Source organism: Talpa europaea, assembly GCF_964194135.1.
Source record: "Talpa europaea genome assembly, chromosome: 4".
NCBI classification, from domain to species: Eukaryota; Metazoa; Chordata; class Mammalia; order Eulipotyphla; family Talpidae; genus Talpa; species Talpa europaea.
The window spans coordinates 146,397,995-146,414,892 of NC_140070.1; the positions used below are offsets into that span (position 1 = coordinate 146,397,995).

At 62.9% G+C, this 16,898-nt stretch overlaps 1 protein-coding gene across 1 annotated transcript in view; it reads left to right on the forward strand.

Annotated features, from left to right (window-relative positions):
* Positions 1-16,887, forward strand: part of LOC311170409 (trafficking protein particle complex subunit 10-like) — a gene marked incomplete at both ends in the record, with an annotated part of 23,515 nt that extends 6,628 nt beyond the window's left edge. The window contains 13 exon segments of the mRNA XM_084232773.1: positions 1,457-1,538; positions 3,261-3,396; positions 4,975-5,171; positions 6,904-6,990; positions 6,992-7,226; positions 9,052-9,163; positions 10,669-11,098; positions 12,461-12,538; positions 12,814-12,895; positions 14,655-14,801; positions 15,900-16,014; positions 16,670-16,746; positions 16,882-16,887. Of these exon segments, the coding sequence (XP_084088899.1) occupies positions 1,457-1,538; positions 3,261-3,396; positions 4,975-5,171; positions 6,904-6,990; positions 6,992-7,226; positions 9,052-9,163; positions 10,669-11,098; positions 12,461-12,538; positions 12,814-12,895; positions 14,655-14,801; positions 15,900-16,014; positions 16,670-16,746; positions 16,882-16,887 (1,784 nt within the window).
* Positions 16,888-16,898: the final 11 nt, after the last annotated feature.

Here is a 16,898-nt window from a genome sequence, read left to right on the forward strand (position 1 = left end):
GGGCCTGCGTCCCGGCCGGGGGGTTTCTTGGCATCTGGGCTTGGGCCGTCGGTGTTGCCGCGGGGGCGGCCTCTCAGGAGAAGGCCCTTTCCTGCGGTCGCTCTCCGTCGTCACGGGGTGTTTCCCCAGGAAAGTGGGTGGTGTTATCTGGCTTCCTGCTGGTGTGGTCCGTGGGGTTTTTCACGCCTGGATAGCATTTGAGGGCCTGGCTTGCAAGATCAGAAAAATGTGAGCAACTTACGAAGGCGCCGGTAACAGGGCCCCCTTGGTTGCCTCAGGACCTGGTGCGTGCCTGGGGATGTTTCTTTTTCTCATGGATTTGTTTAGTCGTTGTACAAATTTTAGAGTTGACGTTTTTGCTGGCGCCTTGGAACTCACAAGCCGCGTGGGGGTGATTCTGAGTCCGCGGCTCCCCACCCGCCGGCACGTAGCCGGTCGGTTCACTGGGTTTGCAGTGGCGACGTGGGTGTGGGGGGGGCGGGCGGGGTCACTGGACACGAAGACCTGGGCCCTGGGGCCCCTCGCGTTCTGTCGGGCAACGGCTCCCACAGCTTTGCCAAGGGGCCGGGGAGCCACGCCCCATCTGCCCCCAGGGAAGAGCTTGTCCCTCAAGTTCCCCTCAGAAAGCTTGGGCCTTAGCCTGAGCATCGAGGGAGCGTTGCTTCCTTGGGTCAGCGGCTGCGGCCCTGGACGTCGTCAGCATATTCCTGCCCCCCCGGAAACGACAACGCGTTCCAAGAGCCGGCCCAGGACGCAGCATCCGGCTGGGGAACCTGTCCTCGGCCCAGGGCGGTGTGAAGGCTCTCCTGCCCTGGCCCTCCGCCCCCGCCCCGGTGAGCAGGGTCCTCCAGGACAGCCCTGAAGGCATCACGAGGAGCCCCAGGCCCCCGCTCCAGGGGCCACGCTTGTCTGTGGCTGTTAGTGCCAAGGTGGCGCGGCCCCGCTGGGCGCGTCTGTGCCCTGTGCAGGCCTGACGGGACACCTGCACAGCCGGACCCCGACACGACCACAGGCCTCCTGGGTGCCTGTGACCCTGCGTTCTTTTTTTTTCTTTTTTAAAGATTTATTTATTTATTTATACAAGCACTGGGCACAGTCAGAAGCGCGGGAGGGTGAGAGGATTCACCAGAGCCAGAGCGGGGAGCAGAGCAGGCAGAAGGACCGAAGGACACTGCTGAGGGGAGCAGCGGGCGGCAGGAGAGGTCTGCGCGCCATGTGGGACCCTCCTCCGGTGGCTGAGGAGCAGCCGGGGATCGAACCGGCGCTGCAGAGGCTGCGGGCAGCCTTGTAACCCAGCGCTCAATCACTGCTCCCCCCGGGAGGCCCCAGTGCGGGCTTTCTTGAGACGCTTGCTGTGGTTATTTTACTGACTGGCAGCCTGCACAGAAATCAATTCCAAACTTGCCTGGAGCCACCTGAAAATGCATAACCGTGTTTCTCTTCATTCTTGTTGCAGGTGCTGGAGATCAGAACTTGTTCACGTCTATCTACCCGACGCTGTCTCAGCAGCTCCCGCGCGAGCCCATGGAGTGGAGGAGGTAGGTCCCGGCTGGGCCTGCGTGGGGCGGCACCGCTGCTGGGGAGCTTGGCGCACGTCTCCTGTGGGTCTTGCTCCAGGAGCGGTTGGTCGATGTTCCTAGCAGGACAGCTCACCATGAGTGGTGCCCGCTCTTGGCGCTCGTCAGCGCGCCCCGGCCAGGCTCTGCGCAGAGACGTGGGTTCTCAGACGCTCAGCCGGCCTGCGGCCCCGCCCGTGGCCTGTGTGCCTTTCGGGAGGGGCGTTGGGACGAGGACGCCCACAGCGAGCGGAGGCGGCTGGCCCGCCCCGTGTGCACCTGTGCTGTTGGGGGGGAGGGGGTGTTGACTTTGAGTCTCCGTGGGGGAGACTTGGTTGTACTCCGACTCTCCCCGAGATGTACAGACACGCCCTGTGGCTGCTGCCGTGACCTGGTCCTTCCGGGCCGGCTGTGGCTCTCCATGTACCCAAGGGCGAGCGCAGCTCGGGCAGAGGCCCAGGCCCCTGCTCACGTGGCCCATGTTTTGCGCCTGCTTCCAGGGCTGCGGGGGTGGCCTTCCTTGCTGACAAGTGAAAGAGGGCGCAGAATTCTTTCACAAAAAATGGCTCCAAAAGAAGGATAGGAAGAAAAGCTGCCTGGTGTGTGTGGGGGCCCGTGCTGCGGCGGGGAGCTCGGTGGGCACAGGGCCGTCGCCAGAAGCGATGGTGAGATTTGGGAAGGATTTCCGCTGGGCGCGCCGCCTCTGCACAGTCTGAAAAATAGACAAAAACCAGTGTGTCCACAAACAAGGGGACGGGCTGTGCGGGGAGAGGCAGCGAGGCAGGCACGTGTCACGCCTGTCTTTCTCTCCGGTTCTTGAAACCTCGCGAAATGAGAAGAAAGGACCGAAGGGGGCAGGTGCAGGGGGCGGAGCAGGCCAGCAGGGGCGCGTCGGCGCCTTTCTGGAAGAAGGGAGAGCTGGAGGGCTGGGGGAGGAAGCCGGCCCCGAGAGGCGAGGCCTGGTGGGAAAGGGTCGGCACAGGCAAGGGCGCCCGCTGCAAGGGGGTGTGAGAGTCACTCTTGCCCAGCCTGCAGGCCCGGGGAGGCGCGCGAGCGGGTGGGGGCTGTTCCAGTGCCCGCAGATGGGCTGAACAGGCGGCAGCTCAGAGCCCTCCATGCCCCCTGGGCCGGAGGGCACTGGCCTGCACCGGGGAGACCGCCACGTTCCCATTCTCAGAAGACACGCGCCCCGCCTCGTCAAGTGTAGGTGTGGGGAGCCTTCCTGATGGCGGCAGAGGGCAGCCTTTGAGGGGTGCCGGGGAGGAGCTGGTGGCTGCCTGTGTGCTGGGTGGTGGCACAGGGCTGTCGCCAGGGGTGGTGCTGCCCACCTGGGGCGGGCGCCTTACATGTGAAGGCGCTGGGTGCAGCGAGGGGTCTGGGGATACAGGAAGGGAGACCGGGCGGCTTCAGTTCTAGAAGCAGCGAAACCGCACAGACGCCCTGGTGCCCTGGAGCTGCGCGGGGACGAAGGCCTCTGGCCCATGTTGGGGAGCTTCACAGACAAGCTGCTCTCGCGCTGTGCCGGCGCGTCTGGGGGCACGGCTCTGCTCTCCCGGGCCGGCCTGCTGGAGGAGTGTCCCCCCGCCAGCGCCTTGCAGGCCTGGGTCCGCGCTCGCCCCAGGCTGGTGTCCGCCAGGCTCACGGGTGCGCCCTCCTGCCTGCCCACTGTCCCGCAGCGCCTCCCTGACTTCAGAACGTTTCTAGGTCCTACGGCCGTGCGCCCAAGATGATCCACCTGGAGTCTAACTTCGTGCAGTTCAAGGAGGAGCTGCTGCCCAAGGAAGGGAACAAGGCTCTGCTGACCTTCCCCTTCCTCCACATCTACTGGACGGAGTGCTGCGTGAGCACGGGGCTGCGGGGGCACGGGGCTGCGGGGGCACGGGGCGCTGTTGGAGTACCCCAGTTGGGGGACAGCAGTGGGTGTCCTGCACGGGGGACCCTTCCTTTGTCTTTGCTGCTCTGCCCATGAAGTGCTTTTCCCTTCAGCCTCTCCAGCCGTTGTCTCGGGGCTGACCCCACGCGGCCTGCCCGCGTTTTCTTCACGTTTCTAGTACTTGGGCTTTTTCTTCTGTTTTTTTGGCTGATAGTTGTTACCAAATTCAGGTTGTTTTTGGTCTTTATATCCTTGGGTGTCTTTTCTGCCCCCCATTCTTTCCTGCCATGGGGAATCAGTCCCATCTGTGCTCGGCTGCTCATGGCGCCTTGTGGGGTTATTTCGGCCTTTTTGTTCTTGCAGAAAGTCGACTTTTTGCCAGATCATTTTCCGCAGAGGCTCTTTTTGGGTGGTGCTTTTTCTTTTTCTTTTTTTTTCTTTAAAGATTGATTTATGTATGCATACAAGAGCTGGGGTACGGGCCACAGATGTGGGGGGTGAGAGGACTCCCTAAAGACAGAGCAGGGAGCAGAACAGGCAGATTGACCGAAATCCACTGCTGAGGGGAGCAGCGGGCCAGTCAGGAGAGGTCTGCTGCGCCATGTGGGTTGCTCCCTGGCTGGCTGGGGATCAAACTCGTGCTGCAGTGGCTGTGAATTGCTTCATAGTGCGGTGCTTAACACCTTGCGCCACCAGGAGGGCCCAGGTTGTGCTTTTTCTTAATGTAAGCCGAGGATAGCAGTGCTAAAGCGGGGCTGGGGTGGCAGGCGCTGCCTTCTGGAGCTCTCTTGAGTCAGAGCGAGAGGCACGGGGCCAGGTCCGCCTGGTGCGGGGCTCACAGCAGCCAGTGCGCCTGAGCCGGGCCGAGAGCCGCTTGGCTGGGCAAGGGCGCTGGCAGAGGGGCTGGGGCAGTGACCCCGACGGAAGTGCCCGAGGTTTAGACGCCTCATTCTGGGCTGGACCAAGCCTGAGTTCTCGGGTGTCACTGGTGCGCAGGTGCGGGCGTTCCTGCTGGCGTGGCCAGGGCAGGAGGGCGCCGGCGCTGCCCGAGGGGCCGGGCGTGCGGGCTGTGGTGCTGGCGGGATGCCCTGGGCGGGTGACGCGTGGGCTTGCTGGGACAGTGCTCAGGAAGCCTCTGCAGTCCTCGTCCCTGGGTTTGCGTGACATGACCAGAGGCAGCTGGGGTTTTAGATGTGGCTGTGGGGGGCCTCTGCAAGGCCCTGGGCTTCCCGTGAGCGCCCTGTCCGGTTGGGACTGCGGCCTGCGGCGTCCCCGGGCAGGTGTCCCGACAGGCTGGGACAGAGGCCTCGGCCCCACAGGAGGAAGTCCCTGCTCAGCAGACGGCCGCCGGTGCAGCTGCTGGGCTGCTCCCTCTCAGGCTCCCTGGAGGCCACTGGGCCGCCTTCCCGCAGGGTCTTGAGTCTGGGGGACTCACGCCTGGCCAGGGCCCGTGGGCTCTGTGGCCACTGTCGGCTGTCACGAGGCAGCATCTTGCATCTGGCTGTAAGACGCTGTTGACGCGCCGTCTTGGGCCGGCTGTTCCAGGACACCGAGGTGTACAAGGCGACGGTGAAGGACGACCTCACCCGGTGGCAGAACGTCCTGAAGGCCCACAGCTCCTCAGACTGGCTGGTCGTGGTGGTGGAGAATGACGCCAAGAGGAAGAACAAGACCAACATCCTTCCCCGGACCTCCATTGTGGACAAAATAAGAAACGACTTTTGTAATAAACAGAGTGACAGGTAAGCGGCCCTCGCGCTCCGCCTGCTGGGTGACGATGCAGACCCCGCACCCGGCATCCGGGTTGCTGCCGCCGGAGTGGGTACCGCGGTGCTGAGGACTGGCCCCAATCCTCCGGAGCTCCTGGCCGGCCAGGGGAAAGTGAACAGTGACCCCCTCGGAGGAGAAGGACCCCCTTTCTGAACCCTGACGGTGTCAGCATGGGGGGAGCGTCGCGGCCCCTGGGTGCTGCAGGGTCCCCGAGTGAGGCTTTGGGCCCTGTGTGCGCATTTACCTTGACACCGCCACATGCTCCTGAGGACAGACGTGGTCCCAGGGACGGGGACCTCCCCCCGAGCCGGGTCCCCCGCACCCCCCGGCTGTGCTCCTTCTCTCTGGGGGAGGCTCGCCCGGCTCCAGCTGTGGCCGTCCCTGGGGGGCCGGCCTCCTTCAGCCCGGCTCATTTCTCAGGCGCGTTCCTGCCACAGCGCTCGAGCTCCCCAGGTCCTGGGAGGGGTGGGGGGTGGGGGAGCCAGTCCCCACTCTGCTCCAGTGGGATGCGGCTTCCTGCACACCCGGGTCATCCTCTCTGCGGTCGGCGTGGTACCCGGGCTTACACAGATGGCTCCAGACGCTGCATCCTTGGGGTGGGGGCACCTGAGAACGCAGCTGCGGGGTCAGGCAGGGCAAGGCACGAGCCCTGGGTGCACGGTGGAAGTGCCCGCCCCGCTGGCTGTGGCGTGACGCAGCCCGTGCCAGCGCCTGCCCTTAAGTGGCAACTTGCAGGGGCCGAGAGACACGGGACAGGTGTGTGTATGTATGAAGTCAGGGCTGATGGCCTCGGAAGCTGTCACAACAGGCGAGGTCATGTTTGGGGCTTGTCAGGACCTGACTGGGGCCCGGGCTGTGGGACGCTCACCTCTGGCTCTCCGGAGGGCGCACTGCTGCTCGTGCACCACGTCGGCGCCTCTGTCTGGCCGCCAGTCTATCTCTGCCGGGCCTGCAAGGCTCCCCGGCCGTTCCCGCTGCTGCTCAGGCACAGAATTGAACTCGCTGACGCTTTTTCAAATTTTGTGGGGCTTTTTTTGTTTAAAGATTTATTTTTACTTTTGCGTACAAGAGCTGGGGTGTAGGCCAGAGGTGCGGGGGTGAGAGGATTCCCCAGAGACCGTGTGGGCAGCAGTGTACTGAGACACGCTGCTGAGGGGAGCAGCGGGGAGACGGGAGAGATCTGCTGTGCCCTGCGGGTCGCTCCCTGGCTGGGGATGGAAGTCAGGCCGCAGAGGCCAGCCATAGCTTGATAGCACTGAGACTTTACCCCTGTGCCCCAGGAGAGGCCCCCGCTGAGACTAAAGCCTAGGACAGCTCATCTGCAGCAGCCCCTGTGTGCCCTTCGCTGTTTTGTTTTTCCACTGATTTGCAAAACCGCCTGTAACACCAACTCTGGGGTGGGAAAGCAGGGGTGAGTGCTGGCGGGGAGAGAGCTGGCGCAGTGCGCCTGTTCCCCTGCCGGGTGGCCCTGGGGCACCATGTCAGGAAGTGCACACTGAGTCCTTTCGATTACATGGACCCACAAGAGGTTTTGGGGCTGCAGGATGAGTGTTGGGGACTGTGACGCGACTCCCTGTCTTCCAGAGAGCGCTGGAGGCAGGGTCTAGGACGCAGCACTTCCGACCCCATCCCCCTTTCTGGTCCTTGTAGCAGCGCGGCCTCCCCTGGTGCGGCATTAAGCAGGTCGCGTGCGGCCTCCTCCAGCCTGGGTTCTGGCCGCCTGCTGTTCTTCATGGCTGGGGCGGAGCCAGGGCACCTCGGAGGCGGGAGCGACCGGGCGGGCACACTGTGCGAGGGGAGGGTTTTCCAGAGCCTGTTCCTGTCTTTGCAGGTGTGTCGTGCTCTCCGACCCCTTGAAGGACTCTTCTCGAACTCAGGAATCCTGGAATGCCTTCCTGACCAAACTCAGGACCTTGCTTCTTATGTCTTTTACCAAAAACCTAGGCAAGTTTGAGGATGACATGAGAACCTTGAGGGAGAAGAGGACGGAGCCCGGCTGGAGCTTCTGCGAGTACTTCATGGTCCAGGTGCGTGGCTCCCGGTGCGCTGGCGCCTCCCCGCTCCTTCCTGTGGCAGGCCGCTCTCCCGGGCTCCTTCTCGCCGCGTGGTTGTTAAGGTCGAGAGACAGCTGACGTCTTGTCAGGTCAGAGCCGGCCCCTGGCCGCCGAGTCATCGACGCCTCTGCAGCCTCGAGGGCGGCCTCGCTCTCAGAGCAGCCTTGTCTGTGAGTGTCTCGGGACTTCGGGGAGCCTGCCTTGGAAACCGCTCAGGCTCAGGCCACAGTGGGGGCGGCCTGACCGCACAGACGCCCCGGCCACTGGTCTGTGGCCGCCTGCCGGTTCCGGGCACATTCCCTCTGTGCGGCATTTGTGGCCGTGGGCGCCGTCAGATCTTCTAGGCTGGCTTCTGTACTGTGGCTGTGAGATGCTAGGTCTTGGAGTCGTAGCCTGTGCCACCTTTCTCCTCTTTAAGGAGCGGCTTGGCTGAGCGCGGATACGCGAGAGCAGCCCGGGGCACGGCCGGACGCAGGGCGGCCTCCCTCGCTCTCACTCAGCACCTTCTGACTAAACAGCCGTGGCTTTCGTATTTCAGCATCAACTCTGTGTCAGCTCCTGAGGCAGTCAGGCTCGCCACACAAAGACCACTTCTGATTAAAAATTTTGACGTTTATCTGTTATTCTAGTGCTTGTAGCTTGGATGAGCTGGCAGTGGCAGGCAGTTCATCAGCTGGTAATCCCTGCCCTGCCTGCTCTGCCCCTTCCGGCTGGGAGCTTAGCTTCTGGGAGCTATAAACAAGGCAAGGGGGAGTCCCGTGAGCCCAGTGGTGTTGAATTGGAACTGCCGTATCAGTGTGGACCTGCGGTGGGTGGAGGAGTGACGGGGTGGGGGTGGACAGTGGGTGACGGTGGGCGGGTGGGTTGGCAGCTTATCACACGCATGTTTTTGCTCTGTCTTCTGACAGGAACTAGAAACACAACTTCTTAGTAGCAACGAGCACTTCTGGTGTCAAGATCTTGGCTTCTAACCTCTTTTTTCCTGTAAAAGACCCAGGATCTTTGTAGAAGTGCTTCCCAGGACGGGGGCGGGGGGCGCAGGTGAACCTAGATGGTCTTGCAGAGCCAGAAAGCACGGAGGTGTGCCCACAGAGGTGGCGGGCGGGAGCGGGCCATAAAATGAAGAGCCACAGCGTTGGGCTTTTCCTCGTGGAGTGAAGCGAGCGGCCGTGAGTCCGCAGAGGGATGCACGCTGGCCACGTCAGCACACGAGGAGAGGTTCGGCCTTTCTGTGCGGGAGGCCCGCAGCCGGTGCCGCGGGTGGAAAGAAAGCAGAGAGTCGCTGTTGGCCGTAGCACCGCGTGTGTTCCGGGCACGGTCCTTGTGCTTTAAGGCCGGGCTCGCTGGCGAGCGCTAGGAGGGCCTCACGGAGGACGCTGAGGAGGGAGGGGAAGGAGAGCAGGTAGTAGGCAGGGCGGACCAGGGGCCAAGTCTGGGGCCCCCACTGGAGAGTCGGGGGTCAGCGGAGGACGAGGAGGGAGAGGCCAGCCCTGGACCCGGGCCGGTGAGGGACGTGCTGAGAGGAAGTGGGTCCTGTCCAGCCCGCACACGAGCGGCGCAGGGTCTCTGGGCCACGCTGGCCTTCTCCGGCCTCTTTCCGCTGCTCCCCATGTACATACTTGCTGGCGTGCTCGTCGTTGGGCCAGCCTGCCCCTGTGGCCTGACCTCGCCACACGCCATGTGTATGTGTGCGTGCGTGTGTGTGCGTGCGTGTGTGCGTGCGTGTGCGCGCGTGCACTCTCGGTGACCCCCACTGCTGCGGGCCTTCCTGAGGCTGACCGCGCTTGCCCCTGCCCAGGAGGAGCTGGCCTTTGTGTTCGAGATGCTGCAGCAGTTTGAGGACGCGCTGGTGCAGTACGATGAGCTGGACGCCCTGTTCTCCCAGTACGTCGTCAACTTCGGGGCCGGAGGTGAGTGGCAACATCCCGGAAACACCTCTTCCCACCTCCACGTCGTGGGGGCTGCCTCCGAGCTGCCCGGGACTGGCTGCCCGCTGTCCTGCACTGGCTGCCACGGGCTCTTCTCACGGCCCCCACGGGGGACTAAGAGCCCGTCGTTTTCACTTTCTGGGGCTCTCGGGCAACATGGCGTGTGAGGCGTGCTCCAACTGGTGACCACTTGCGGCGCTTCTGGGCCTGTACCTCTCCCGGCGGGGGCACCTGCTGAGAGGCGATCGCCGTGGTGCTGTGTGCGGCTGTGGGTTTCACGGCACTGCTGTCGCGGGTGTTTATCCCTGGAGCCTGGAAACATCTCCTTCCTGTTAGAGTGCAGAATCAGCAGTGCAGTCCTGTGCCCTCAAACAGTCTGTCCCTGTTTTGAGTGAACTTTGCTTGATGCAAACAGCATCACTCCCTGCAGACGGTCTCTGAAGCCAGTTGTTCTGTCAGTAGCCCGGCGCAGGTGCAGGCACCAGCCTCCGTGCAGCTACCCACTGGAGCACGCAGGCTGCACCCACCTCGGCAGTGCTGGCCGCTGCCGCCACTGCGGGCACTGAGAGGAGAGGCTGTCTCGAGTGCAGAGAGCTGGTTGGGCCCTGTGCCCGCTTGCACTGCCGGCTGGTCTCGGCGCCCCTGCTTGGGCCATAGCGGCGTCACTGACTGGGCCCTGCTCCAGGTGTCGACACTCGGGTTTGCTGAGACACAGGGAAACGTGCAACCAAAGCAGAGCGTTGATTAAATAGGAATTTTTAAAAAAGGTTTATTTATTTTTGCATAGAAGAGCTGGGGTGCAGGCCAGAGGTGCGGGGGTGAGAGGACTCCCCAGAGACAGTGGGGAGCAGAACAGGCGGATCCACTGAAACACACTGCTGAGGGGAGCAGCGGGCAGACGGGAGAGGTCTGCTGCACTGTGGGTCAGCTCCCTGGCCGGGAGCCGCACTCATGCTGCAGAGGCTGTGGACAGCTTCACAGGCTGCGGACAGCCTCTCCCCTGCGCGGCCAGGGAGGCCCCCATAGAGTCCCAAGTTTATTTTTAGGTCACATTTGAGAGGGCGATGAGTTGAGGTTGGGGAGGTGGGTGGGAATGTTTGGCAAGTAGCAAGTCCTCCTGGAGCCGGTGTCCTTCCCTCTTGGAGCCGGACTCGGCGACAGACACAGCTGAGGGGAATAAGCATGGAAAGTGCGGGCACTCAGCCGGCCCACAGCCCGGGCCCAGGACGGCTCCCCAATTCCTGGCCTTCTGAGCGGGTGCAGTGAGTCCGTGGCCTGGGTCACGCTGCCACACGCTCGCCACCGGACGCCCAGTGCCTGCCCCTTGTTCTCTCCGCAGTCCCTGGGCTGCTGCGGGGGGGCTGCTCTGTCCCAGCAGCTGGGCCTGGGTGAGGGTGGGGCCTGTGGTGGGGTGGGACCTGCTGTGGGGCGGGGTCTGGAGTGGGGTGGGGACAAGGCAGCGATTTTCATGACCCGTGTCTGTCTAGATGGTGCCAACTGGCTGGCGTTTTTCTGCCAGCCAGTCAAGAGCTGGGATGGCCTGATCCTGCGGAAGCCCATCGACATGGAGAAGCGCGCGCTGATCCAGAGGCAAGAGGCCACCCTGCTGGATCTGCGCAGCTACCTGTTCTCCCGCCAGTGCACGCTACTGCTTTTCCTGCAGAGGCCCTGGGAGGTGGCGCAGCGCGCCCTGGAGCTGCTGCACAGCTGCGTGCAGGAACTGAAGCTCTTGGAAGTGAGTCCCAGCTCCCCCATTTCTTTTTTTTTTTTTTTAAGATTTATTTATTTATTTATACAAGCACTGGGTACAGTCAGAAGCGCGGGAGGGCGAGAGAATTCACCAGAGCCAGAGCGGGGAGCAGAGCAGGCAGAAGGACAGAAGGACACTGCTGAGGGGAGCAGCGGGCGGCAGGAGAGGTCTGCGCGCCATGTGGGACCCTCCTCGGGTGGCCGGGGAGCAGCCGGGGATTGAACCGTCGCTGCAGAGGCTGCGGGCAGCTTCGCAACCCAGCGCTCAACCTCTGCGCCACCGGGGAGGCCCTCCCCCATTTCTTGATTGTCTACAGAAAACTCGACCTCAGAACCCCAGACGTCACCTGATGGTGCTTAGAAAGAGTTTCCCCTTTCTGGAAGGCCTGGTCCTTGGTCTGCTGTCGCTTGGTCTGTTGTCTGCGTTCTGCTCAGTGTGGTGGAGCCGTGCTGCCCCAGAGGAAGCTTCTCAGACCCGCTTCTTTTTCTTTTCCTTTAAAGATTTTATTTTTACGTAGAAGAGCTGGGGTGCAGGCCAGAGGTGGGGGGTGAGAGGACTCCCCAGAGACAGAGTGGGGAGCAGAACAGGCAGATCCACTGAAATCCACTGCTGAGGGGAGCAGCGGGGAGACAGGAGAGTTCTGCTGCCGTGTGGGTCAGCTCCCTGGCCAGGGATTGAACTCAGGCCACAGTGGCTGCCGATAACTTGATAGTGCTGAGACTTCAACTCCTGCGCCAGCAGGGAAGCCCCTGAGACCCGTTTCTGAACGTGATTTTAAGGCGACTCTGGCTGGTCTTTGGACGCTGTGTCCCACTTCATAGACAGCTCACCTGGTGGACACACGGGTTGGGGTTTGGCCATGGGCATTTTATTTGGTATGGACGGTTCTATGCGGGAGCCTCCAGGCAGCAGTGCACACAGCGGCACCTGCTCTGGGTGGGGTCTCAGCAGCCAGGGTGTGCTTGGGAGGCCCGTGGGCACCTACCTTAGCTGGCAGGCCGGGCCCTAGGCTCCTCACTTGCCCTGGCACCCTGGCCATGTGCACCAGGCAGGTGAGGGCCCTCAGAGGTGCTCTGGCACCTGTGACCTCTTTCCCCAGAAAGGTGCACGTGTGCACGTACAAAGCGTCCCAGGGTTTCAGAAGGTGCAGAGCCCATCAGCACAGAGGCCAGATTGCAGGACTTGTCTCCACTTCTCCTTCCCGCCGTGTGGCCACTGTCCTACCCGAGAGGACGTGCGGCAGAGGAGCTGGCCGAGGGCAAGGCCCTGGTGAAGGCCATAGCACCCAGGCCACTTCCCCATCCTCCTGCCCACGACCCTGCAGCTGTCTGAAGCTGTGGACCCGCCCCGTGACATGCTGTGCCTTCCCGGCCTGGCGAGTGGGCCCGGGAGGCAGCAGGGATGTGGGCCACAGGGCCTCCGTGCTGGCGTGTCTTGTCCCCCATGGCCCCTTCTTGTCAGCATGTACCCAGTGTGGCAGGTGCGGGGAGCAGTATGTGGCGTCGGTCTCAGCTTTGTCCACCCCTTAGCTGCCTCCTGAGCGCTGAGGAAGGCACCACTGGTCCCCCAGAGGTGGTGTCAGAGACACCCAGTGTTCACAGCGCATTGTGAGCGGTTGGGCGACACCAACAACGGCTCTTTGGCCTCTGGGGCTCCTCTCGGGCAACGTCAGGGGCAGGACCGAGGCCCCGTCCCTGCAGAGGTCTTCGGCTCCCCTCCCTCCGTGGGGGTGGCTGCTGGACGCTGCTCTTCTTTTCTTCGGAGCCAGGAACAGAGTCTTCCTCTTCTTGCTTCTTCCTCTGGAGACTAGTATTGTGTCTCCTCTTCAGGCGCTGGCATCTCTCCCTCGGCTCCCCTGGTCCTGGCTTACATCCTCTTTCAGGGAGCCCACCCGCACGTCCGATTGCCCCATTGCCCTGTCAGCTCCCGGCTCCCATCTATTGGTCCAGTCCACGATCCAGGAAGTGCGCTTCCCATGACGGCCCGGAGGCGCACTGCCACGGAGACCTGTGGAGCGGCAGGGAGAGGCCAGCCCTGCTGCTGCTGCTCCCGCCACTTAGCCACCGGGGTCTGCTAACAGAAACCTCCACTTTTTCTGTCCGTTTGCTCTGAAATTAGTCTCTTTGCCGGCGTCCAGACATGCTTCACGTGGGTGGCGTCCCCATGTCCAGGTCTGTGGCTGGGAGGGTGTCGTGCTGAGGGTTATGGCACGTGGGCCGAGGGGGCTTGGGACTCGCCGTGGCTGGGCCGGCGCGTGGCTTCTCTCAGGAGGAGGCGCGGGTGCAGGAGCGTGGCGGGCACGCTGCGCGTTTCCCGTGTGCTGCTGCTGCAGCGGCAGGTGCTCTTTGCTTCCGTGGCTGCCACCCCAGACGTGGTGCTTGTCTGGCTGATGGTCAGTTGATTTTAAGCTCCCTGGTTTAGAGTAGAGACGTGTGGTGTCAGGTGACAGGATAGCCAGCCCCCTGGTGCCCCCTGGGCCGCGCCTCCTGGGCCAGTGCCCCCTCAGGAGAGCAGGGCTCGGAGACGCTCTGCTGCCGACTTGCGTGCGGACAGGGGCTTCCGATGCTGTCCCCCGCCCCCTTGGCATATTCTCTAGAAATCCTGGGGACGTGGACGAGTGTTCCAAGGAAGAGCCGCTGCTTGCGCGACGGCTGAGACTCCCGTTGGGTCAGAGGCCCGCCCGCTGCCTGCCGGGCCCGGTGCCGTCCCTGCGTGAGCAGCGCAGCTCGGAGTCAGGCAGCCTGTGGTCCCCGTCCCGCAGTCACCATGTGTGCCCGAGCAGGGCTGGGGGCAGCGTCTCCGCGGCTGGTGGTCTGTGTTGGCATGCGGCTGCTCCGCGGGCCCCCTTGCGCCCAGCCCCGCTGCCCTGTCTCTTGCATCTTCAGTTTGAAAAAAGCGTGGCGTGAGGATATGTAACCGTCGCCGCGCTGCCGAGCAAGAGCGTCCCTAGAAGGTCGTTGCACACGTGATCCAGGCCCGCCCTGCCCGGGCCAGCGCCCTTTCCACTTCCCCTCGCACTGCTGCAGCGGCAGCGGCTGCTCTGGCGACACGCGCCGGGGCAGGCCAGGAGGTGGCGCTGGGGACGTTTCCGCGGATGGAAGAGGCTGGTGCGCGGTCGTAGGCACGCAGGTGCCCGGCGGCTGGGCACCCAGGGGACCCGGAGAGAAGGGCGCTGTGAGCCGGGCTGCGCGGGGGCCTGGCCGCTGGCAGTAGGAAGTGCTTCTCGGCGGTGAGGCTCGGGCGGACGGGCACAGCACCGCCTGTGCCTCAGCCCCCGCACCTCGTCTCCTCCCCTCTCCTCTCCCTCCCCCCCTCCCCGGGTGACTCCTTGGCCACCTCCTGATGTCCTGTTTTGCGTGTGAGTCTGCGCGTGTGGTGAAGCAACAGGCGCCCTTTCTACAGACGTGGTCATCCCGCTGCCGCCGCTCGCCCCGGCACCTGTGGCTCTTCTGAGCTGGTCCGCCCCGGCCTGCTGAGCTGAGCGGCAGCCACTTCGCAGACCGGGATTAAGCGACGCCAGCCGGCCTGGGCTGTTGAAAGTCGAGGTCGCTGGGGAGGGTGGGCCGGTCACGCCCGGGCCAGGCCCCTGCCTTCTGAGTGGGGCTGGTGTGCTCGCGCTCGCCCTCCCTGCCCTTGGACTCTGGCAGGCGCCGCACCCGGGGGGGGGGGGCACCTCTGGGGCCTACTAGCCATCCCTGGCCCCTCACGTGCTTGTGCCCCCAGGTCTCCGTCCCACCTGGTGCGCTGGACTGCTGGGTGTTCCTGAGCTGCTTGGAGGTGCTGCAGAGGATAGAAGGGTGCTGCGACCGGGCGCAGCTGGATGCCAACATCGCCCACACCGTGGGCTTGTGGAGCTACGCCACAGAGAAGGTGTGGGTGCCTGTGGGCACACGTGGCCCCTGGCTAGGGCTGGTGGGGATGTCGCATGTCTAGCGACCGCCTGGCACATGCCAGGGCTCGCCCAGCTGTGCTGCGCTCTGGTGAGCTCTAACTGGGGCGGGAGCGGGCGTGGGAAGAGGGTACCGTGAAGCGTGTGAGGTGCTGAGCTGAGTGGCTTCCAGCCGGGGGTCACCGCGTCCTGCATTGCAGCACACCTGCTGGGCGGGCTTTGCGGGTGCGTGCAGTGGAGGCCCCGGTCTAGGAGCCTGCCAGCTGGCGGTGCCACTCCAAGCCGCTTAGCCCTCCAGGGAAGGCGCATCCGAAAGGTCAGAGCGACTCCGTGTTCGCTCCTGAGAGGACGGCGCGGGGGACTTGGCGTCTCTTCCAGAATTTCATTGAATTTTGATTTTTATGTTTAAACTTAGAAGTGCTGTGCTGGCTTATTTATTTTTTTCCAAAGATTTGTGTATTTATACAAGCACTAGGGCATAAGCCAGAGGCGCAGGAAGGTGAGAGGACTCACCAGAGACAGAGTGGGGAGCAGAACAGGCAGATCTGCTGAAATCCACTGCTGAGGGGAGCAGCGGGGAGACAGGAGAGGTCTGCCGCGCCATGTGGGAATCTCCCTGGCCGGCCGGGAATCGAACCGGCACTGTAGAGGCTGCGGACAGCTTCACAGCTTGGCGCTCAACCGCTTGCACCAACGGGGAGAGGCCCGTACTCTGCTGACTCTTTTTTTTTTTTTTTTTTTTAAATAGAGGCATGTTTTACATTTGTTTGTTTGTTTGTTTATACAAGCACTGGGTACAGTCAGAAGCGCAGGAGGGTGAGAGAATTCACCAGAGCCAGAGCGGGGAGCAGAGCAGGCAGAAGGACCGAAGGACACTGCTGAGGGGAGCAGCGGGCGGCAGGAGAGGTCTGCGCACCATGCGGGACCCTCCTCCGGTGGCCGGGGAGCAGGCGGGGATAGAACCGGCGCCGCAGAGGCTGCGAGCAGCTTCGCCACCCAGCGCTCAACCGCTGCGCCACCAGGGAGGCCCTCTGCTGACTCTTAACACAGAGTAACTGGAGTTGTGGCTTCCCTCACAGCTCAAGTCTCTGGGCTATCTGTGTGGACTTGTGTCGGAGAAAGGGCCAGACTCGGAGGACCTCAACAGGACGGTGGACCTCTTGGCAGGGCTGGGAGCCGAGAGGCCAGAGACAGGTACTCCACACTGTGTCTGCCGGGGGCCCGGACATGTGGTGGGCAGCATGTGGTGGGCAGCAGTTTGGTCCATTTAGCTGGAGTCCTGATGCTCTAAGTACTTTATTAGTGAAACACCAATTATTGACTCGCCAACTGAATGTCTAGGATGTTTTACCTTCTAATAACAAAGAAATGCCAGAAATAGTTTAAAAAGTTGGGAGGATTTTAAAATGAGGGGCTGCTTGCCCCCGGGGGCTCCTGAACACCCCCCCACTCCCCCCTCTCTGGTTCCTGGCGGTGTGGCCAGACCCCACCCCCTCAGCCACGTCTGCTGGTGAAGCACCGTGGGGCGCTCGTGCTCCTCGGGCACCTCAGAGGTGGGCTGAGTGGTACTGCCAGGAGCCTCATGCGGGGTGCAGGCTCTGCGTTGTGCCCTGCCCGCGGGCACCTCAGGCCACTTTGAAAGTGACTTACTGGAGGGTTTGTAATAAGTCCCTTTAAAGATCCTAGTCTCAGTCTGAGATAAAAGCATTAAGTGGGCGGTTAAGGCAGTCCTGTCAACCTGTTGATTGGGAAAAGCGTAAGGACGGTCCATCGGCACGGCTGTTTGAGGTGTCTGCTTGGGACTGGACATCATGGGGGAGAACAAGGACTCCTGTTTCTTTTCTTTCAGCCAACACAGCTCAGAGTCCTTACAAGAAACTCAGAGAAGCATTGTCTTCAGTAGAAGCCTTTGAGAAGCACTACTTGGTAAGGGGCGTGCGCACCCGTCCCTGCGGAGCTCCTGGAAGGTCGGGGCCTCCGAGGGCCCTTTGAGTTGGGTGTGCACATGCTGAGGCCTCCTCCTGTTGCCCTTTGACCTCGCACCGGTGCCCTGGGGAGTAGTGGTGATGCGAGGGGTC